This window comes from Struthio camelus, chromosome Z (assembly GCF_040807025.1).
Source record: "Struthio camelus isolate bStrCam1 chromosome Z, bStrCam1.hap1, whole genome shotgun sequence".
Taxonomy (NCBI): domain Eukaryota; kingdom Metazoa; phylum Chordata; class Aves; order Struthioniformes; family Struthionidae; genus Struthio; species Struthio camelus.
In genome coordinates this window covers 84,632,875-84,656,540 of record NC_090982.1, presented here as the reverse complement: position 1 = coordinate 84,656,540, position 23,666 = coordinate 84,632,875, and the positions used below count along the sequence as shown (strand labels likewise).

The window sequence follows — 23,666 nt, the reverse complement described above, 5'->3', positions numbered from 1 at the left end:
TGCTCTAGACTAACATTTCCTGCCTCCATGTGTTATATTTGCCAAATCAGAGAGTGGTTAGAAACCGTATGGCTATCTATGATTGTCTTTTTGCTCCCTCTTGCACTATCTTCTCCCAGTCCTTAATGCTCCCAATCCAAGTTGGCTTCCTTGTCTCCAGTTTTCTCTTTGATCCTGCTCCATTCTAATATTTATGTTTCTGTTGCTAAAGCAGACTCTTGTGGTCTCTCTTCCAAGCTAGTTCTCCTTGGCTGCCCGGTGCTGTTGGCCCTGTGCACCCCTCTCTTGCTGAAAGACCCTCTGCCAGAGTTTCTTCAATGTTGTGCTTTTCTGATAGAGTGTTTGCACCAGTCTCTGTTTTGGCATTCTCCAATTTTACCTTTATCTTACCTTTGTTCTCCTCTAATTTTTGGTGTACACTCAGTGTCTTTTGACAGCTCTCTCTGAGTGCTAAGCTGATAATTTTCAAGTCTGCCATGACACACACAACTTCTCTGTTCAGGCAAATTCTTTTGCTGTCTCCAGGACATTGAGAATCAGATAAAACAGCTTTCTTGAAATGAATTACTTAAAACACTGGTTTTCTTATTCTTAAGCCCTTATTTATGTGTGCATCCATGAATGTACGTAGGGAACTTACAGCCCTGGGACTCCTGCCTTCCCGACCTCCCTATTGCAAGTTGTTGGCAAATTCTTCCTCGCCCATCTTCAGGGGATTATCAAAATTGACTCTTCCCTTCACTAAATAAGAGGCCACGATGGTGAGGGTGCAGACCTGGGACTCAAGAGTTGATTTCCACCCCAAGCCCTGCCAGATGCTTCCTGGGTCACTGTGGGCAAGTCACAAGTCATTCACACCACCACGCTTAAGGGTCTAGAGCCTGAAATCCCCAAACAGTTGATAGAAAAAGTGTGTGCATGGACTATATCAAAAACCTTACCTCCTGAAGTTCCTTGCTTAGATATCAAAAGTTAGAGCATATGCTTCCCACTGCTGCCCAGTCTCTCTTCTTCTGCCTCAGTTTCCTTCTTCAGAAGTAGCTGTAAGAATAACTGTGTAGAAGATTGTCAACTGCTTTGTTTTTTTTTTTTTTTTAAATGCAAACACCCTAGTTAATGCTGAAAGCCTCTTATATACTGGCTGGTCTACCCTCCCTCCAAACTCCAGATCCTCACACACAGCAGTCTGTAAACCAGAATCATCTCTCTTTTCTAATGATCTGCCAATGATCTCTCTTTGTGCCTCCACACTTTGACTAAGGCGTTATTTATTTCTCAGTATATCTCGTTTTCTTTCCCTAAAATCTGTGGAGCAGAAGAATGGATGCTCTTTGCTGCCTTCTGCATTTTCATTAGTCTGCTGAAAGACACAACAGTCTTTATGGTTGAAAGAAGAGATGGCTATGATGAAGTGAATATGGTCACAGGAGTCGATATAACCCACAGAACTTGCACGTGCTTCTCACCAGGCTTTTCCCTGTGTGTTATTCCAGTCAATATGTATTTTGATGCATATGTTGGCTATATCATTTATTAATGCCTCAGTATATCACAGGAGGTAAGGGTTTCTGGAATGCCATGCTTTGAGTGCACAGTGTGCGTAAACCTGTTTTTTGCTGGCAGAAAGTAGTCAGGCCTCTCTGGCAAACAGGTTGCACCAGCCTCTGCGTCATGTTAGGCCATTTCTCCAATTAAACTGTTCCCATCGTGCTATTTACTGTACTCTAGTTTCCTAATTATTGACCTGATGGTTTCAGTTTGCCAGAGGTAACAAAGATGGTCTGACTTTTTTTATGACGACTTACACCAGAATTGTTTTACTAGGAACAGATGATGAAAACATTGTCATCGGCATCCCAATTAAAATCATGCCTGTGGAGATACGATCTTAAAAGTCCCATGTAAATGAAATGGGAGTCTGACAGCTGAAAGTTGTGCTGCTAGTGACCTTGTTATGGTGCTACTTTGCTGATTCAGTTCTAAGCTGATGTTAATATTCAAGCAACAAGAGCAAGCACTACAGACTTCAGCAGAGGAGATCGTTTTTAATTCAAAGTGCGTAGCACGTGATTTTGGTTTCCAGGATTTTTTTTCCTTACACATTGGAGAAATTATTCCTGCAGTTTACCTGCAGCACGGAAGAGTGGATGTCATTGGGGCTGGGCAGAAAGAATATTAAGTACCTTCAGGCTTACTCTCTGTAGAAGAAAACTTCTTCATCGCTGTTCTCCTGAGAGCCCTGTTTAGAGAGCCTGGATTTTAATGAATGATTAGCCTCTGATGCGCATAATCAGAGTTACTCCAGCAGCAACAGATAAGGTGCCAGAAACATTCCCTTTACCCTAACGGAGATGCTGAATCTGAAATAAAGCTCAAAGTACAGTAGTGTAAAGAATAGCATAGATGACTAAAGCGACTGCAGCGTAGGAGGGTGCAGGATGACGAGCAGCTGAAAAGGATTGGAGCAAGGGACAGGAAATGATGGAAAATGAGTAGGCAGCATATGGGAGAGGGATGGCAGGGGATGGATCCTCATGGTGATGCGGGGGGTGTCAAATGCTGTGCTCACAGGTAGCGACATGGAGCACAGAGTTTTTTATCTGTATGAGGTAAAGAGAAGTCCCTGCCATAAATGAGTGGTGTCCAAATCTCACCTAGCAATTTTCTTTCACAGATTTCAGAAAGCAATTAAGAGAGATAGGGGTAAGATTCAGTTTACTGACTGGGATGCCTCAATTTACATGTGTTCACAACAGCAAAATGTCTAATCTCCCATTATTATCAATAGCTATTTGGTCTTTCCCAGGCAATGGATCTGGAGAATGTTTCAAGTAACCCTGAGGAAGATGCCCACGTTTGGTCATCTGACTCATTCTCCAAACTCCATTGACTTTAGTGGTTAGATCTCATTTCACTATAGCGGAGCTTCACATACCTATCTGACGTGCAGGCATCCGAACGTCGGTTTCCTAATCTGTGAGCCAAACGCTGTCTCGCTTTGGAGAATGAGGTGGGAAATGACTTCACTAACAACATTCAGCAAATCCGTAGCAAAGCCAGGAACAGAGCCTTGATCTAGTTCCTGGGTGAAGCTTGTTATTCCTGGGTCATGCTCCAATGGGACACTGCATTGAGAAATGGTGAAAATAGAAAAGGACAAGAGGAGGCATCAGATTTTTGGGCAGTGGGACATTCTGGAAAAAAACAATTGAACAGAGTAAGGAGGTATGTAAGGGCTTGATCCTTATTGTCCTACATTGAGAACTGGCATTTTACTCGGTATGCCTTGGTGTTAAGGACTATATGCTGTCAGAGCAGAACAGGGTACTGTGAGAATACTAGATCAAAGAGTGGCCAGCAAAAGGTTTTATTTCTTTTCCTTGGGATTGATTTCTGTCACTTTTTCAGTGACGAAAGTAATAGTGGAATTGTCACCAACAAGTCTATCTTGAGTATTTTTATGCTGCCTCCAGTTGGCTTAGCTTCATCTGTCAGATGCTTTAAGTCTGCTTTAAGACTTGAGCTGTTGAAGGAAATCCTATTTCAATAAGTTCAGGTGGCAGGTGGTTGAACCCAAAATCTCAGTAAATGAACATGGATCTAGGTCAGCTGGCTATATAGGGTTAAATGAAATTTCTCTGAATTTTTATAGAGGTGACCAAAGTCAGAATATGACTTGCAGCGTGATAACTCTTATAACCACAGGTGTGATTCCTACCCTATCCTCTTTAAATGAGTTTTCGAACACAGATTCTGTTTCATTGAAATGTTCTTAGGAGCATTGGTCTGCTGCTTACAGACTTTGGTTGGTTTTGTTTTTATTTTCTGCTGCTTCCTGATTTAGTTGTCCCTTATGAGATCACGGTGTACACCAGCGATATCTTTGGAGCTGGCACAGATGCAGATGTCTTCATCGTTCTCTATGGAAGCGACGGGATCTGCACTCAGCAGAAATCCCTGTGCCTCAACAAGAGAGAGCAAAGGATGTATTTTGAAAGGAACTCGGTGAATCAGTTCATTGTGGAGGTAAAATCAAAGCTGCTTCTTGCTTTAGTCTTAGAGCAGAGGTTGCCCTCTGGGGATTAGGAAGACAAAATGAAGCGGCAATTTTTCCTCTTTTAGGGAAAGCTGTTCAGCTTTTGGAACTGGAGAGGGTGGTCTGCTCATGGAACTTGGGTTCAATTCTCTGCTCTCCAACAGACTTTGTGGATTCTGGAGCAAATCTTTTCTCACTGAGCTCCAGTTAGTAGCAGCTCAAAATTATCATCACACAATGTCCCGGTGGTCTAACACCATGTTAAGCATTGCAAGGACTAGTGCAATCTTATTTTGGAGCTGAGATGTCCTAACACATGGATATGGAGACTTGCCCTTCCATGCAGAGCTGAGAGGCATTTTGGAAGGTCAACGCGTAGGAGCATTTACCTCTTCCGTTTTCTATGCCATACTTGATCTTTAGATAAAAGAGAGGGTCTTAGTCTGTGTGGCCATTGGATATAATAAGTCTCCCTCTCCTTCACACCCTTATTTGCTTGCATGTTTGCTTTCTTCACAGTTCACAATGTTTTTAAAGGTAACATGAACCAAATGTTTGCGATATTGCTGAAACTAGAGGCTTTCCGTTAAGGTCTCCAAGTGTCATTTCATGCTACAGTTTCAGATCATGTTGGATGGCCTGGCCTGCAGTGCTCACTACATACGTAGTACTACATTTGAGGTGGATGGTTTGTTCATCTGTTCGAACTCTGGGGCAACCTCTGTCTTCTTGGACAGAGACTTTGTTACTTTGCTGTAGACACCATGATTTTTGACTACCTGGGGCTAAATTTTTGAAAGAGCTTATCAAGTGTTTCCTGAAGCATTTGCACATGCATATGCAGGTAGCAAACCTGTGCATATAGGTCAGGGAGCTCATTTACACCTACAGCACTCAGCAATTGCTATTCATAATAAGTTCCTATCGAGAAATTGTGAGAAGTAAAAACACAGGCAATCTTGCTCTGGCCTACTCTTTTGGTACTGCTTAACGTCCTCTCCTTCCCTCCCTAGGAGCAACGCTGCCACTGACTTTACAGAGCACCTTACAGCCTGCCTGTGTTTTGAGTTTGGTTTGTTTTTGTAACATATTTGAAGGCAAATTTAAAAAAAAAACTTTCAAACAAGTTAAAATACTTCCAGCCCACATTGTTGTTATAGAGCATGAATCATAAAATGAAGCCCCAGCGTGATTCCTTAAAAACAAAGAATAAGACTTAATTTGGTGGAGTTTCCACAGAGACTATCATGACAGAAGTTGCAATTATCCGTAGGTATAAATCTTAAACTGAGTGTTATTTTATTTCTTTACTTCATAAGATTTATTTTGATTTTGATAGATTTTGAAACATCAGTACTCCTCTTAGATGAAGCATGTGAGAATGCAGTTTGTTCTCTAGATTTATAGCCTCATATTAACCTATCCTCAAACTCCATTCTTTTTTCACCAGTTGCTCTTGCTGCAGGAAAGGAAATGAAGCAAAATATATTCTTCCCTCACCTACTTCTGTAGAGCCATAATTTGGAGCTCAATAGACCTTGAAAACAATTTGGGGAACTCGGGAAATACAGGCTGAGAATGGCCTGTTTGTCTTAGTGCTTTTACTGCCCTGCATTTTGTATTTGCTAAAGAGGCACCAAAAGTTAGAGATGGGTCTCAGCTACGTTCCTAAAAGTGATGATTTGCAGGAGATGCCTGTAGCAGAGCGAAAATCACTTCTTTCTTAACAAGAATCTTATTACTATGAATTGACTGAAAGCCTCATTGAAAGATGAGTATTTGGACAGGACAGAGGAGGGGTAACATACTTTCCCCCAGTATAAACCTGGGTACATGCATGAATTTTAGACCTGAATTTGGAACATATAATTACTTTGCAGTTAGTGTTGATGCTTTGAGTACTGCAGTCAGTCCTGTTGAGTCCAGGAGTCTCCTAAAATCACTGAGGTCTTTGCTTCAGTATGTGGCAATTTTGTCAGCTGGAAGATGAAGAAGAGCGTAGTCTCCAGTGGTCTAAATTGAGAAGTTCAGTTTTTTTAAGTTTATGAGAACAAAAGATTTCAAGTCCCTATGGAGAGAAAGACAGCTGAGTGTTCTCCTGTGCGCAAAGGAGTTTTGCAGCCACTTTTGGATTTTTAAAGCCCAAGTGTGCAAAAGCTTGCACCAAAATAACCAAAATATACTGCAGAGGAGCAAATAGTATTGCTCCTGTTCAAGCCTTTGAAAGGGCGGTAGCTTAAAAGTATTGAAATAGTGACAAGTTTTTCAGATAATAAGGTAAGGCATAAAAAATAGCAGCCACTTCCTAAGATACTGATCTTCTTGACTTGCTCAGAACGGCACTTGGATTCTGTGGCAGAATAACAGTGCTATAAACAGTAACTATAAAATGCCACGCTGTGAATACTGTGCTTTGGTCTCAAAGCTATTCTTCCAATGTTATAACTGGGCGCAACCGTCTAATTGCCTAGGTGTTTAAAAAGGAGGGAAATACAAAAAGAAAATTCAAGATGCAGCAACATTACAATTTCTATAAATTACTTCCCCTCCCACAAAGAAGCTTGAGATGCAGGATTGCTGCTGTGCAATCAAATCCATCTCCTACACTGGGTAAGCTGCGTAGCGCAACACACAACTTTCTTTCTTTTTGGAATAGACGTTCATGAAGACGCATTAGCTAAATCAGTTAGGGCATAAGTAGTGTTGTTCGTAGTGATGTTGTAGGCATAACGTTTGCTCCCCCAGGACTTCATATAGACTGGAAATAGGAAATGAGCTATAAAAGAGTATATTGAAAGTCACGTGTTGTTCATGTCATAATTTTAACTTTTTTTTTTTTTTTTGTGTAGCTGGAGGATGTTGGTGACATTATTGAAAAGATTCGCATAGGACACAAGGGTGGAGGGCTGAATTCCGGATGGCATTTGGATCGCGTGGCAATTCGGAGACTGTTGCCAAATGGAAAGGTAGGCTGTGAATCAAGGCACCCTGGAAGCAGCATTGGCAGCTGCTTCCGTCTCCCAAAGCAGATCTTCAGTATACAAAACTTGATTAACAGTGAAAAATGAATCCCTAAAGAGCAATGCACACTAATGAACTCTCTGGAGCTTAGAGATTTGAGAATAAGCATTTATTATCATGTTTTATTCTTCAAATGTTCATTGTGAGACTATGCAATTGTTATTTCTAAAAGGTGCTTTTCTCCTTATACCTGATGACAAGAATAAACATATTTCCTCCTGGCAGTGGATGGGAGCAAGGCACTGATGCTATTACTCAACCTTTTGACGCAAGTCCCTGAATCAGTCCTATAAAACCCATCAAGTTAGGTCCTAGGACTTTTGGTTGCACATGTCAACAGGATTAAGCCAAAGGAGCCAAATTGGTCGTCTTTATCCTACTCACATAAGAAGCTCTTTCTTGGCCCTGCTTAGAGTATTGGCTCTAGCAGTAGGAATGAGTCTGGCTGCAGGTAAGTGAAAGCTCAGAAGAAAATCACCTCTTCAGGATCATTTTAGGATTTGAGCAGCAGCTGCATTTGAGAACAGCTGGGCTCTTTCCTCTGATTTGTCCTTTCTCCTCTTATTCTGAAATGATTTCAGCTTTCACCTGTGCTAATGGGAGAGGCCTCATAGCTCAGGTCTGCCCCCTCCTCCAATGGCTCCTGATATGTAATGCTGGTGAACCCACAGCTTGCTCAGGTGCGGTGAACCTATTTCTCATCTCACTTCTTCCCTCAAAATTTCAAGGATATGCTTTACTCTCTTTGCCTCACTAAATGACTTAAAGATCTGCCTTGGACCTTCCTCATCACGTTCAAGGATGTATCCTCCTGTACGACTTTCTACACTAGTAAATAGCTTTTGCTTGCTTCTGATGATGACATTTTTGCCAGTCCACTATTGTCCAACCTGCTATCTGCCTCTTGACTCACCCTTCTCTTGTACAGCTTGGTTAGGTTACGAAACAAGATGATATTGTTCTTGGTAATATTTCTGTTGGTCATGGGCTAGGAAGGATGAAGAGGAGGATCTGCAAAGGCATGGAAAACAAGGGAAAAAGACATTCCTGGGATGCCTGGCCTCTTTCTACAGCCACATTTAACTGAGCACTTTGGGCAGCTCCCGAAGTTCAGTGTTGGGTCCTCTGCCGTCAGCACAGTCATTACAGCAATTTTTGAAGGACAGATAGTGAGAAATCTGGGAGGTTAGAGGAAGGAAGGAAAACCATGAACACCTTAAAATGGAGAGATTTACAATTCTGCTGATCTTTTGATTATGGAATGGGAAAAAAGAAAAAAGCAGAGCACTGCATGCTGCTGCTGATCAGCTGCAGGATATTCTGACCTGCTACAGGATAGCAATATGCTGCCAACGCTTCTGAAAGCTGTGCTACCTGATTAGACTGTTAAGATGTGTCTAGATGTATCTGTAATGCTGCAAAAGAAAAATGAGGTCAGTAACTTTTCAGATTAAATTGAAAGCACTTGGGTAGCAAACTTGGATTGTTGCATGCCAATAAAGCTCTGTCTAGGCATGCCAATTATATCTGATAATTATATTTCATTTGTTACAACCTGGAGAAGGGCAAAGCACTGACTTTTAGCACACTATCATACCTTGCCTGTAGCTTAGGGCCATAGTCAAAGTCTCATGAAGCAAATCCTGTTCCTAGTTACAAGAGGATTTTACTGTGGGTAACGCAAAATAGTGCACTTTACGTCACTTAAATATTAATGCAGTCACTAATAAGGAAACTCCAATAAAAACTGTTGCAATGGCATGGCGATTAACAATAATGACACAATTAACTCTTGCAGCACCTGTACATCATTCCCCATTGCGCAAGCACTCAACTCCCTAGGTATCCCGTTACTAAATGAACAGTGTTCATATCAGTGACACGTACAACCAACATTATCAACATTAAGGCGCAGTTAAAAGCTTCAGTGAGAGATGCAACTGAAGAGGAATCTCTAATGGGAGGGGGGAATTTCAGCACTGAAACGTGTTGCTCTGGAGAGCCCCTTGCTTCCCAGGCTGTAGCAGGGGAAGAACACCACTGCAACTGATGTTCATCGGCTCGGCATACGGCGAGAGAATATAGGTTATGTGGCCAGACACCAGCACAGAAATGAGGAAGTGGAAGTTGTGATGTGACCGGTCGTTAGGTGTTCTGTTTCGTTCATACTGTACAAATAACTCCCGAAGGCAAAATACTTGCAATCATCTAAAGAACTGTTTTGTTTGGCATTGTTTTGTACCAGTCATACTCCTAAACACCTCGTGGAGTTACGTATTACAAGTCCTGGGGTTCAATAACAGCAGTACAGAGAGCATCAAAGAAGAAAATTGTGTTTGTTCAACAGCAAAAGAGTTGGGAAGTTGGGATACCTGGGGTCAAAGGATGGTTCTGCTGCAAATGCAAGCAAGTCACCCAAAGCCTATATCTGAAAAGGCCCATAACTCCAGCAGATCACTTTTTCTGGGATCTGTACTCAGGGGTGTAATGTCCAGTTCATACTTTGCTAGCAGTGACTGCAACGGGCCCCTGGTCTTAGTTGCACAACCAACTTCTCACCAATGATTGCGGCAGGGAGGGCAGGATCCAGCAGCTCAAGATAATACCATGTGGTGCTGTACAGTGATAACAATATTCAGTATCGCTACAGGGAGATCTATTCCCTTCTTTTACTATAAAGCAACCTTTTAATATTTAAATAGCAAAAGAAGTGAAGAAGAGGGCCTTGCATTACTTTGATAAGTGATTACGTGCATGTAATTAAGGTGAATGGCATTCTTATATATGTGTACATAAAGGCAGTGACACATGGAGTTCTGGAAGCAGCAGAAAGCTTCTGTGCTGCTTAAGGAGAGAAGTTGTCAGTAGGGAAAGGGCCATTTTTTTCTTGCTTTGCTTAGTTACTATGGGCTTAAAATTAACTTTTTTCTGTTCAGACTTGTGGGCTCGGCAAGTTCCATGATGGCTCATGCCCATCTCTTTAGGGAGACGTAGCCTGGGGTGCCCAGTACGCAGACAGCCTCCTGCCTCTTACCATTTTGGAGGCCTTAAAGGAGTCTGCTCCTAATGAGTAGTCTGGGATTGATTTTATTTGCTAAGCAGAAAACACATGTTCTATTGTTTTTGCTCCTTTGATGGCAGAAATCATATTTGTTTCCACCAAAGTAAAGTTAAAACAAAGGATCAAAAATTAAATCAGTATTCTTCTCCTCTTAATGCACGTATGGGAATTGCCTGGAAACCAGCTTGAATTGCAGAATTATAGGGCAAAATCTTGAAGTACTGACTCAAAAAAACCCACCACCTACTGACTTCAAAGGGAACGTTGCCTGAATGAGGATTGAAGAGGGATCGTGGAGTCTCAATAAACCGTAGCTTCAGTGGGAATAGTGTAGTCCTGTTGAGGAACTTGCAGGATCAAAAAGTGGAACCCACCGAAATGAGAAAGGGCAAAGTCTATTGGATCGTATAGCCAATCTCACCCATTGAGAATATTTTTCTCTGCTGTATGTTCAGTGCTTTTTTTCTCTGTCTCTCCGAATGTCTTTTTCTTGTACTCTGAATGACTGAAATAGTCTGTCACATAAAGGTATACTCTGTTCTGCTCTGTCCCATGCCTGCTTGGCTTGGTCATTGCAGTGCGTACTGTTTCAAGTCTGCATATGCATACCCATGCATACATACGTGATTTGAAATTCCTTATTTGCGTGTCAGAGGGTGCTCAGAGCAGAAATTCTGAGCTGCTTGTTTTGAAGAGCTTATCTCTGTCATGTTTACTTCAGGGTTCAGAAACTGTCACGTTTCCATGTGAAAGATGGCTTGCAAAGTCTGAAGATGATGGAGAGATCATCAGAGAGCTGGTACCGTCTGATATTTTTACTGAAAAACTCATGAAGGATGGGACTCTAAAGCAGATAGAAGAAGAAGTTGAAGACCCATTAGAAGGTAATATAACCCTAGAAGTAGGTAGGGACCTATTCACCTGATCTTTCAGAGCAAAGCGCTGTTCAAGCGGATGCAATGCTCCTGCTTGTGTTTCTTTCACTTCCCATTTTCTGACCTCTCTGACGCCTGAAGCATTTCCATGAAGTTTTATCCTAAGCTCCTTGCTTCCCTATATGCCTGGCTGTTTCTAACTTTTCCCCCTAGGACTTCCTTTTCTCACCCTGAGCTCTTCCTGCCCTTCAGAGAAATCGTGAACCTTCTTACCTCCTGGGTAGAGCAAATCAAATTCAGCTGCCATCTTCATTCATGGTTCTTGCATCTGGTAACAAGATGATTCAACAGAGAAAATCATTCGTTTCTGTGTTTCTTTTCTCTCAGAATCTCATTTGCATTTACAGTACACCATTGTCAGGGTGGAATTTACATTGTAAGTGTTTTCCATTGCCAGGGAAGTGAAAAGGGGCTTTGCTGTAAAGGAGAATTGAGCCTTTACAGTGTGCCTCTAGCAGAGGAAGGTATGCTCTCTCCTCTATTAGGAATCACGTGGTAGGTTATGTGAAACCTTTTCCCAAGGGGAGAGAGGCAATTTTAATAACAGTAAATGGCAAAACTGCTAGATGCCTACATAGTAGTTTCTTTAACCTCCTAACTCAGGTCACTTTGCCTTGCATTAGTTACGGGATGTTGACCAACATACCTAACTCATTTTTTCCTTCTAAAGGCAAAGCCTTAAAACAAGTTTTGCAACTTGGAGTAGGATTTCTGGATAACTGAAGGCTTCTTTTGGCTGGAAGCTAGGGCTAAGTTTGGGGAGTCCTCTTTTGATATAAATAATTTGGGACAGAAGTGTTCTATATCTCTATGAATCCTCATACGTTTTGGGCACTAGCACAATGTAAATGACAGCAACAGAAACTCCGGCTTATGTTATTCTAATGATGATCTTTTATATGATTAGGTTAGTCCTGAAGGTCTCCAGGAATGGCAAGCAAAGACAAAAGAGGAATGAACTGCTTAAACAGAATACACACATTGCTTCCTTCATTACTGATGTGTAGTTGTCTCTCAAGTGCAAAGCCATAACTCTGTAAAACGGTTCTGGACATAATGAGAAGACCCGGAACTGCACCTAACTTGATGAATAGTGTCAAATGATGATCCTCGTCCATTTCTCAGAGAAATCAATGGAAGTCTTTCACAAATTACAAAGTAGATTAGGCCCTGTTTTATTGAGAGCGCTAGGTATGGAATGGACGATACAGATGCGTTATTTGATGCTATTAATGTACAGAGAAGAATGTTAACACCATCTGTAGTACACCTCCATAACTAAGGCTTTGTGCCTCTTCGTTTGTATTGCCCTGGGATTTGCAAGTAGACGTCCTCTAAGGGTATGCCACCAGGGTAATCAGAGCCTTGCACAGTTCCTAATTGTTTTCCTGGGAAGGATGCTTTCAGTTACTGTTTGTTTTCCCTGTGTAATTGGGACAAGAGCAGCAATATAAAAATAGGAGTATTTAACAGGATTAGTAAAGCACATTACTAAAGATTTGATGGGGTTTTATTGAATCATCAATGAGCAAGCGAAAAAGAAAGGGTACTTAAACAGTACAGCTCCAATGCTTCCTTGATTAAATACTGTCGGAGCAAAAGGATTCAGCAACCTGTTCGCTTTCTGTTTTAGGAATCCATACAGATACATGCCATTAACTCCGGTAGTAATTGCACATCTGAATCCCTGGAGTTTGTTTATGGAAGATGGAGTATTAAGAATTCACAACTGTGAATCACTTGTTCTCAAATGTAGGTCCCTTGAGCCTCAGTATGAAAAGGTGCTGAGTTCCCTCACCTCTCATTGACTTCACATCCAGTAATAACTGTAATGATTCTTTGCATTTTTAATTACACGGTATGTGATCAAAGCAATATATAGGCATTGATTAGATGTAGGAAAGGGAAGTCAGCGAATTTCAGCCCAGTGGTTCCCCAGTCGTGGGGTCATTATCAGAAGCCTGGAGGGATAAAGGAATCGGCGTTTTAACTCCCAAGAAGTGAGTGATGAGTAGCACGTTTGGGGACCATTTTCTTTAGTAAATTCAGTATCTAATATAGACCTTGGCAATGCACCTGCCCAGAAATTGCATGTTTTCATTTCTTTCTGCAGTTCACACATACAAGATAAGCGTGTTCACAGGCGATATCTATGGTGCTGGGACAGACGCTAACGTTTTCCTAAATATCTATGGAGATCTGGGGGACACAGGAGAGAGAAAACTCAGCAAATCTGAAACGAACTTCAACAAGTTTGAAAGAGCACAGGTATAAATGCAATGGGTTGATAACACTTTTCATTTTGCAGTCCTTACCCTGACAAACAAGTGCATGACTGTCTTTATAAGCTGGGTTTTCCTATGAAGGATGAATTGATTGATTCCATTTATGATGTTCATTACCTCTTAAAATGCTATCTGTGGTGTGTCAGTTGTGTATTATGACAGACAGGCACTGTAGCAAATGGGTAGATCTTTCTTTCTGTGAGGTTACTGATACAGAAACGAGTTTTGAGCATACATGGATGAATTTTTTCCATACAAAATGGCTTGAATTTGTTAGCTGCAGGTTTGAAAGCACAAAAAACATGAAGTCTTTCATTCCCATAGCCTCTGTGCAATTGATTTGCACATACATAGTATATACCGTAATTCATCTCAGAGCATGATAAATGAACACATCTTAAGCTGTGACTGCGTTTGACAAAATGACTCCAAAAGTGGCACCCTGTGGTCAGTCCGTGAATCATATCATAGTCTCTTATGGTGCTCCTCAGGTGTAATGATGGCAAAGATTGTCTTATCCAGATTGTCTGTACAAAGCTAACTGGATTAAAAAGGGAACTTTTTGACTTAAAAATGAGGAGGTGAAGTGCCAAGAATTCAACCTTCCAACCGTTTGTAAAAGCGCAGCCCCTTTCATAGCAGAAGCATGCCTCAGAGCGCACCCCTGCAGAACAGTTTTAATGCACAGAGATGCCTGCATAGCCTGTTGTAAAGCTTTTAATTGAACACTGTCCAATGAGACCAGATTTAAACACATATTGCACTCTACAGTCATCATTTGCTTTTGTCCGGGAGAGGGTTTGTCGAGAGCTCATTAACTGAACCAATTGCCATTGAACACCCTGTAGGAGGATACATTTACAATGCAGGCTGTGGACCTTGGCATTATATACAAGATCAAGATTCGTCATGACAATACAATGTTCAGTCCTGACTGGTTCCTGGAAAAAGTAGAAATCCTGGACGAGGACACAGAAGAATCATTTGTGTTCCTATGTGAACGCTGGCTCTCTAAAAAGAAGGAGGACAAAAAGATAGAGCGTACGTTTTATGAACAGGTACAGTTACCCCTCAAAGCAATTAATGACTACTAATAAGAATGAAAACCAGACATTTCGCCTGGTTGAAGTTCAAGACCGCTCACCGGGGACTTAATGTTTTTGACTTGTCTGAAATCAATTTGTGACTTTGAGACAAGTACCCGGAATATGGCCAATCTCAGCCCAGCATCGCTAGGCCTGCACTTTGTAGTCTCAGTAGAAAAGTCAAAGACTGCAAGTGAAACTCTTTAGCTGAAAGCCAAAGCAAAGCTTTGCTGATGCGCAGTAAAGGATTTTGCCCTGCTGCCATCCTCGCTGTGCTCGCAACATGGGCTAGTAACAGGTTCCACTATTTTAAGTTCTCAAGGCAAGATATTGGGTCCTTTTGAGCTCCTCTTCACCAGGCTGGATGGGCTTCCTCTTTTCAGCTCCTTTTTCCAGCCATGCCCAACATTAAAAGTCTAGTTTCTCTGTCACCACTCAAAGCGCAGAATGTTTTTTAATGAAATGCCCTTTGTACTTGCACGTTCTTTATTGCTTTATCAGGCTGGCATAGCTAATTGGAATTCAAGGTACATGCACTAATTAAAATTAGCAAACAAGATTAATAGACCTCTCCTGCTTCTATACAGTGAGGGATAATACAAAAGCTGATTATAAGTCCATTGTATTTAAGAAGTCCACTTTACAAAATACAGTGACATTTTAATTGAAAGTTACTGCTAAAATTATTGTTAATGAAATTGGGCCAAACTCATCCTGGGTATGATGAATGGTTTTAAGAAGAGTTATACCATGGATGAGTATTGCCATATGCCCCTTCATAAAAACTGCAGCAGACGATGCTACGAATTTTTCCGGTTGTGCCTACCCAGTTGCTCATATTAATTCCCGCATAATGAGGGAAAACTAATTTTTTTTTTTTAATTATGTGACTGTGTGGTAAGAACCTCACATTAATTGGACAATGTCACCAAATGCATCTGCGGTAATTCCTCTAATGTAATAGATGTTTAGTATCATTCAACTTTGTAGCATTCTTCTTACAGTCTTTGACCTATGCTAGGTGGATTGGTCTAACAGCACTATATATGCCCTGATAAGCAAATCTGCTGTTCCATCTGCCTGAATTTTCTGTGGTTATGGCTCGTATACGTGGTAGAGAAAAGTCACAACATGCTGTTAAAGTCTGTTAGGTCCATTGCATTGTAACACACAGCCAAAATGGCCTGTCAAGGTTACTACGATGAGGTAAATGAATGACCTGCAGTAAATTATAAGAAGTCATATTTATTTGAACTTCACTGAGCAAAATGTTACTTGGAAAACCACCAGGATTTCTTGTAAAGTTGTTCTTTGAGGCACATAGGAACAGCTGATAATGTTGTGAACACTGAACCTCATTACCCTCCTGCACGTGTAATTAGAGCTATGATGGTGAACGGAACAGCCTGGACGGTTCATCCCTCAGCCTGTCGAGCCAGGATAGCAGTACAAATTTGAAGGAGATGAAGAAATGCAGCTTGGTCAAGATGGCAGAAGAAGGATCATGTGAGAGAGCAACATATTTGGTGCATGCATGCATGTGTTCTTGACTTTGAGGCCTCAGAAAGACGCATTTGTTCTGGTGAAGAGCAGGGAGAAGTAGAAAAGCAAATTGCTGCACTTCACTTTGTATTGTGACCACTTTGAAAAAGGCTAGGTCAGTGCTTGTGCTTCTCTACTTATTGCTTTTCCTATAGCTCTCAGGCCTTAAAAGTAGAATAATCCATGAAGTTAACAGCAATTTCAGCATTTCTAAACCTCTTCTTGCTCTGCTGTGGAAATCTGTAACATACTAGAGTGTCAGAGTTCCCTACTGCCAACAGATGCGAGTCCTACAAACACTGTGGTGCTTTGAACAGTATGAAAATAGGTAGATGGTTACCCAAGGATATGCTGCTTGCTGTCACAGCAAGGTAAATGCATAGGAGACTTCTACAGGCAACTACAACCCCAAATCGCATCCCTCAGATGTCCAAAGTTAGAGGAGCGCATCTAGACCATTGAATTGGGAAAAGGAACTGGTCGACAACATCCATAGGACCTCTTCAGAAAGAAATTCACTCTCCTAAAGAATCATACTCCCTTTTCTTTTTCCTCCTCCATCACTGACTTCATCACATACAGCACTTAAAAGGTGAGGAGAAGTGGCAGCTCTCTCTGAACAGGGGACTGATAGAATTAAGGGAAGAGTTTAGAAAAGCTTTGTATAATTTCACCTGAAGTATCCCTTTAAGTATGCAAAGCTCTTTGCAGTGAAAGGGATGGTGGGCAAGGCAGAGGTGTTATCACCAATACCAGCGTCTCCTGGACTGTTGGGGGCTCTTTTCCCCATGATTCCTTAATGTAGCTCTCTACTTGTTGCTGACTCTAGCTGTCCTTTTCCTCCCACATGCCGTTCTTTGGCCTACTCAGTATGTAGCATAGGAGTCCTGAATTTGCAAAGGAGACTTTGAATTTCTTGAGACCTTATTTGACATGCTTGAGCTGCCTCTCCTTTTCAGAGTCATGCTGGTAGTGCCTCAACACCAGGGATGTCTGCTTAATATGAATTTAAATGATTTATTTTACGATGCTGCAGTTTTTTTCTTACAGCACACAGGTACATGGCAGCTGCTGTGAAGTTGGGAGGGGACTGGGACACTGGGAGCTGAGCAAGAGCTAAGCATAAATCTCCTGGCTCTCAGAAAACAAGCTTTGATTTGGAGCACTCAGGAGGATTTGTTCTTTTCTAGAATGTGGATGGTCTTATATGTGCAGAGGGAAGATGAGTCTGCAAAGGCTTTCAGACACTCGAAGACAGGGCACCTGGGAGCCCTGGACTGAGGTTTCACCTCAAATGACTGACAGAAACAGTTGATGGCTCCAGCATGTGGAGTTTCATCAAGGTTCTGTCTCTTGAGACAAATAAAGTAAAGCTAAAGATAAAAGTCAGTTCCTGGATTGCAACTTTTAAAAAATGAAATAGTCTGGGCTGTGTTTGCAAAAGCCAGCATTAGTGTCGGGAAGCTAATCTTGCTAGGTTGTCACTGATAGGAAGTGGGAAAGATTGGCTTCTTCGGAGGACAGTCCAGAGGAGAGCGTGCTGGGGCCCTGCTGTACCACCCTCTTGTGTAACCGTTGTTTCTGTCCTGACTGTGATGGAAGCCCAGAAGATCAGTGTCAGTCAGCTGAATTTGAAACTCTGAGGAAAACTTCCTGAGTTCATTGATTTATGTGTTTGTATAGCTTTTGATCAACCATCTCTATGTTCTGATACCTTGACTTAGCCTTTAAATTGCAGCTGTTGTTCATTGTTGTCCTTCATTGGGTCTTCTGGTTTTAGATTAAGGGTTTAGATGTATGCTTGAGATACTGTGTTTTAACAAGTAACTCTGCATCAGCCAAGTCCCAGGTGCTCTCTGTATAAGTTCTCATAGTTCACAGTGAGGGCAAAACAAGGAATGTTTTCTTAAATTTCTATGGTGAGCCAATTGCAAAATGATAGAATTTAGTTTAGGAGTTGAAGGTAGCTTGCACTGAGGTGGGCCAAGGGAACTCACATAAATGACTGCTGTAGCTCCAGTGATGCCCAGTAGCTTGTTGTGGTGTCATACCTGGGTCGCATGTCCCAAGCCTTTAAGTTCTGAATAATACGTAATGCTGTGCATTGTTTAACCTGCTCTGTAACCCATGTGACCGAGAGCCACCCTTCTTTTGTAATCCTGTATTGTGCTCAAATGAAAAATAAGCGATTCCCATGTTCTCCCTGATATTACTTGTGTGGTGAGACAATGGATACCATCTGCCATGTTGGCATTCCATGTAATTTCACAGATAATGGGTAAAACATCAGCATCTCCCATGAGAACCCGTCTCTGACAGAGCAGGGATAGTTCCCATTGTGCCAGGGTGGTCTTTCTTCTCCGAGTCCTGGAGCTTGTCATCACCTCCGTCCGCCTTGCAGTGACATGGCCTCATTAAGGAAAATTGCATCTCAAAGGAACTTCAGATAAGATGGACCGTGAGAGCCAGACAGCTGCCTCCTGAGCTGCATAAAAAGCCAGCTGTTAACTAGTTGATTAGGGAAGGCTCCACTGGGACATGGTGCTGGAACTTTTCTGGGAAAGGGAGGGGCAGTTTGAGGACCCCCATCCCGAGTTTCCCGTGCTCAGGGTGGGTGATGCCTCTGAGGAGCAGGAGGTGATGTGAGGATGGAGCACAGAGAAAAATCCTGTTGACTAGGAAACTCCACGGGGCCTGGCCTGGGGACTCTGCTCCAAACCGGAAGGCGGTGCGGGAGGTGGTGTGGTGTTCATACATCCCTTATGAAACGCAGATCTCTGCGATGGGCACATGTGCCCTTGAACAGCCTAAGCTCTGCCACAGGGAGTCAAGGAACTAGCGAGCAAAGGGAGAAGGGCTAGGGGATCTGCAGCGTGCTCTGGGCAGAAGGGTCATTTTTCTAGTTTTTATAGGAAAAAAGAACAAACTCTGTTTCCCCCTACCCAAGAGCAAGTCACTCCATGTCTCTGCATCCATTATTTAGAGTGGAAAATGCTAACAATTTCAGTTAGTTCTCTCATATTTAGTATAGGTGCTTCAAGTACTTTGACTCAAGGGTGCAACATGAGTTGGAAACATTGGTAGACCTGTGAACTTAGTTTGTCCCAGGAGAACAGGATAAAAAGCATGTAAAAGAAACACCATTTTGTCCTGATTTGAAATATGCTTTATTCAAAGGAGGAATCTAGAGTTGTTCTGCATGTGACCCCTTGACATATTCTTATAAAATGTGTCCTGCCTACAAACCTTTACTCGGGCTCTTTATTTGCTGCTAATACCAGCATCTCCAGTGGTTACTTCATGAAGAATGTATTGCATGTTATTACGTTGATGTGCACAGTTAAATGCAAATGCTGCCCTACAGGGGAGAATAATTCTCATCTAATCTTTAGTTCACTTCTGTGCTGGTACACAGATGCCTAAAACTGTGATTGAATGAAACTATTTGGGTTCTGGTCAGTCCGGAAGTAAGAAGAGATTTGGTCTGCATGAATTTATGCCTTCCCTGACATGTATACGTATTCTGATCTTGCTGCAAGTTTCTAGTACACCACCCCGCCCTCAAAATCTTCTCAGTCGCCATAAAGGAAAATTAGATGTCAGTCTCAAACGCTCTGCAAGTTGCCCAAGTTTTAGTCAAGGTTTATGAACCTTTCTGAAAGTGAAAAAGCGATGATGAACTCGGGCTGAGTTTGGAGCTTGTGACGAGGTGAATTTCAGAGCTTTGAGTTTTGTCAGAACGCTTTGAACAGCCCTGCACAACTGTTCTGAGAAATCAGACGAGTATTCATCATCTAATTCTGCACCATCCGCTCGGCCTACCCAAATGAGCTTTTGGAAAGCACTTGAAAAGCAGTCTGGCACTTCCTCCTTTTTAACAGCTGAACTGAAATTTTTGAAAACCACATAAAACCCGGCTAAGCTAATTCCCAAACCTTGGCCTGAAGGTTTTCCCCAATAGATATCATCGTGCGATGTATAAAATTATTGCGTGGCCTACCTTTGTTACAGAGGGGATTCATAGTTGGCCTGCATCCTACAAAGGGATGCTGAAACCCTGAGCTACCCCATAGATCAGCGCAAGCCTTGAATAAAGCATGAGCGAGAACATTTGTAGTTGTATGGGGACATTCAGGCAGTGATGCTTTACCTTGGAGGCAGCATAGATTTATTTGCCTTTATTGAACTGTGAGTGTAAAATCGTTTTGGTCTAATAGCCTGTTTAAGATTAGGACACTCTGTCTCATCTTCAGGAAAGGTCTCCTAGTGTAAATAAAGATTCAAGCCCTTTGTTGTTCTATTACCTGTTAGGGGAAAATCCGGACTGCGTGATACCCCCATAGCCTCATTGCAGCCAGGACGGTGGTCTGGGGAAATATTAACCCTTGCAGACCTCAGTCCGAAGCGTGTACGTGGAAGTAATTTCCCGCATGCCCTTATAGCCCAGTCCAGCATGGTGTCATCCTTCCTCCGACTGAATTCGACGGGACGTGAAACTGTTTAGCATGCAGTAACGCTTCCTCTTGTGGGACGAGGCTCTCGTTTTCTGAAGGCTCGTGTACGCAGGCACGTTTGCTGATGACTGAACATCTGTCTGTTGCAGTGATCCCGTATCACATCACTGTCACGACGGGCACAGAGTTCGACTCCAGCACTGACAGCCGGGTGTACATCATCATCATGGGTCCTCAGAAAGTGCAGACGGAGAGGCTGTGGCTGGATCTCCCAGAAGGAAAAGATGAATTTGCAGATGGCTCCGTGGAGAAATTCTCTGTTTGGGGCCTAGATGTTGGGGAGATCAAAAAAGTGGAGGTATTTTATGAATGCGGTGCAGTCACTGGAGACATGAATGAGGAACGTGGTCAGTGCGGGCACATGCTTCTGTTATACCTAGCAGTGACGAAAAGGCACTTGGGTCTAAAAGTGAATGTAAACAGATTGTAATGAGATTTCGCGTGCATCCAAACCTGAAAATAAGTACCATTTATGGCTGGCAAAGCCGAGATCCTTAGGAGGCAGAAGATAATTTTGAAATATAAGAAAGTTGTAACATGTTTCAGTTTTGTCCTGTCTCTTAACGGGACAGAAACATGTTTTTTTTTCTTAGCCGAGCCTTGTTATTGACAGATGCAGTGAACGTTCCCAGGATGCAGTCTTCCATCAGTCTTTTTCCTAGTTGATTTTTACAGGACTTCCAGTTGGGTTTCATAAATTGCCTGCCGTGAGAAACACATCTTGTATAATTTTCTAGCTAAACATGAAAATTGTTTTCACAGCTTGGAGGATCCAGGCTTAGAGAACAAAATTAATCATCGTTCATAAGTAACGTGCACAAATAGACTTCAGTAGAGGAACCATTTTTTCTGCTGTGGCTCAGGGAGACGGAATTTGCATAGACTTTCTATCACTGAGCTTAAACTTAGCATGAATCTTCCAGACCTTCTGTGAATATCGTCCTTGTTTCACATAGCAGTTCTGTCTCCTGAAAGCCTGTTCCAGCCCCCAAGTGCTGAAACCCCCAGGGCCTGATGACTTTGAGAGCCAATTTTATTTTATTTTCGTGCTATGCCCTTTGTTGCAGTAGACCTACCTATCTGTGTGCGTGCTCGTGTATTCAGCAGGAGGGAGCTGGAAGAAATATAAAGAGAGAAATCTTAACTAATTAAAAAATCTTTGCAGTTGTACATCCTGTTGCAGCAGGTGATGGTTAAATTGAAAAGCTCCTTTTAGCTTTCATTCAAACGACGGATTCTGACACCTTGAGAAGTCTCCAGAACAGATTTGAGTTTATTATCAAGCTATTTTCTTAATGCACTCTAAGTGCCTAGTTATTATGAGTGTTAGTAGCACTTTCTATCTAGCCATCTCGGGGTCAAACTTTGAAAGTGAAGCAGGGACATAAATCCTTCCCTTCCATCCTGTGTACATGCGGAAACAGCCTGGTCATGCCAGGACAGAGAGGGAGGAAAAAGCCAGTATAACCCCTCAGAGTCAGAGAGGGAGGGAGAGCTGACTGGAGGGGAAAATGGGCAGGGATGCTGGAAAGGGGAGAGTGAGTAAGGGGAGGAAAGGACAAAGAATAGGGGAAAATAGGGGCAGACACTTGGAAATAGAGGTAGGCAGGGAAAGGAAATAATAGGGAGGGAAAAAAAAGTACGAATGGGAGAGAACTCAAAAGGTTGCAAATGACATACAGGGAGTTAAAAAAAAAACAACCCTAAAACAGACACTTCCAGCTGAATAACATTCTTCTGCACTCTTTCACCCCTAACCTCAGTGACCCTGCTGCTGTGCTGCCTCACCTCTCGTTCATTTTTTTCCCTTTTAGTTTGCAGTCCCACGGCTCGTGGCTGGAGGAGCCATCTGCTCCTGGCTTTGTGCCTTCTTTCACACAGCACCCCGTGCTTGAAAGGTCTCTTCTCGTTAATCCACGTCCCAGCGATGACATCTATGTGCCAGTCGGCCGTGGTTGCCATGGAAGCAGTCCATATTTTCCGTGTAGAAAATTGCAGTGTTCAGGGACAGTGCAGTAAATTGCTAGTTATCTGCTTGGGAAAAGTGAGGAACAGTTCGTTCTCGGATTTGGCATTTGGCTGTTTCTAGAAGGAGGAGAGAGGTTCTGAATCCAAGCTCCTATATGAAAATAACATACATGGGGATTAAGTTTCCAGAAGTCCCCTGTATTTCAGAGAAAGCCAGGCAGTAGGTTGCAGGATTTAGTAGGATCGTTAAGATTTGCAGTATGATGCCACTTTTAGTTTGATATTATTCTCCTGTTGCAAATATGCTATAGTGAAAGCAGAAACAGTGGAACATGAAGTAACTTGAAAGGGGCCCATTACACCTGACTTGTAAGCGTACAGCTATAAAATTTACTATTGGTGTACTTTAAGAGACGTGCTGGCATGAAAATAAATAACCTAAGTTATCAGGTGTAGACGCTTTATAGTGTGTTCTTAAAATTAGTTTAATATTTCTTCTCTTAATGAAAAAACATCTCTATTCTAAGACTGCTGCTGCTGCAGAGTGGTGCGTTCAGAAGAGTCTTGCATTGGTCTGTGTGTCTCTCAACCACTTCTGGTTCAGAGTCTTTCTCATTCACAAGCACAGAGTAGAGCCAAGGACATGCAACTATGGCAAGTCCTGTCCCTTGCTGAGTAGGGACCTGGTCCTGGAAAACTCTCCGGTCTCTCTAATATTCTCAGCACCTTCTAGAATATGCAGGAAATCCCATGTTTTTTGCATCTTTTCTTTTATCTACTTCTCTAACTCTATTCCGTTTTCTCCGCTATTGTTGTGTTTGGTTTAAATGTGGTTGTGAACTGTTCAGTGCGAGTTGAGTCTTATTTTTTGTGATATGCAGCACCCAATGGTCCCCCAAGGACAGTGGGAATGAGCTAGAAAGATTTTCGGAATAGCCCGAGGATCTGCCTGCCTTTGAAATGCCACCATTTTAGCATGGTTCACACACCTGAGCCCCAAAAAACTTGTCTTGATATTGGTATGCATGTCCAGGTCTACACTGCTGGCGTGACCACAGCTTCAGATTATTCACTGTATTGGCATGGCCTATCTAACGCTTTGCTTTGCATTGGAGGACAGTCTCAGCCATTTGCTCTTATCAGGCTTAAAAATAAACTCAGGAATGAGCTCACAGATGAAATGAATCCTGGCACTCTGCTCTAAAAGTCCCGCCATGGG

The 23,666-nt window shown here is 42.3% G+C and overlaps 1 protein-coding gene across 1 annotated transcript in view; it reads left to right on the top strand.

Annotated features, from left to right (window-relative positions):
• The window catches only part of LOXHD1 (lipoxygenase homology PLAT domains 1), a 149,754-nt gene that overhangs the window by 85,780 nt on the left and 40,308 nt on the right, over positions 1–23,666 (top strand). The window contains exons 26-32 of the mRNA XM_068928480.1: positions 3,845–4,026; positions 6,886–7,002; positions 10,840–11,002; positions 13,167–13,321; positions 14,187–14,396; positions 15,806–15,929; positions 20,569–20,777. Coding sequence (XP_068784581.1) covers positions 3,845–4,026; positions 6,886–7,002; positions 10,840–11,002; positions 13,167–13,321; positions 14,187–14,396; positions 15,806–15,929; positions 20,569–20,777 — 1,160 coding nt within the window. The remainder of the gene's footprint in view (positions 1–3,844; positions 4,027–6,885; positions 7,003–10,839; positions 11,003–13,166; positions 13,322–14,186; positions 14,397–15,805; positions 15,930–20,568; positions 20,778–23,666) is intronic.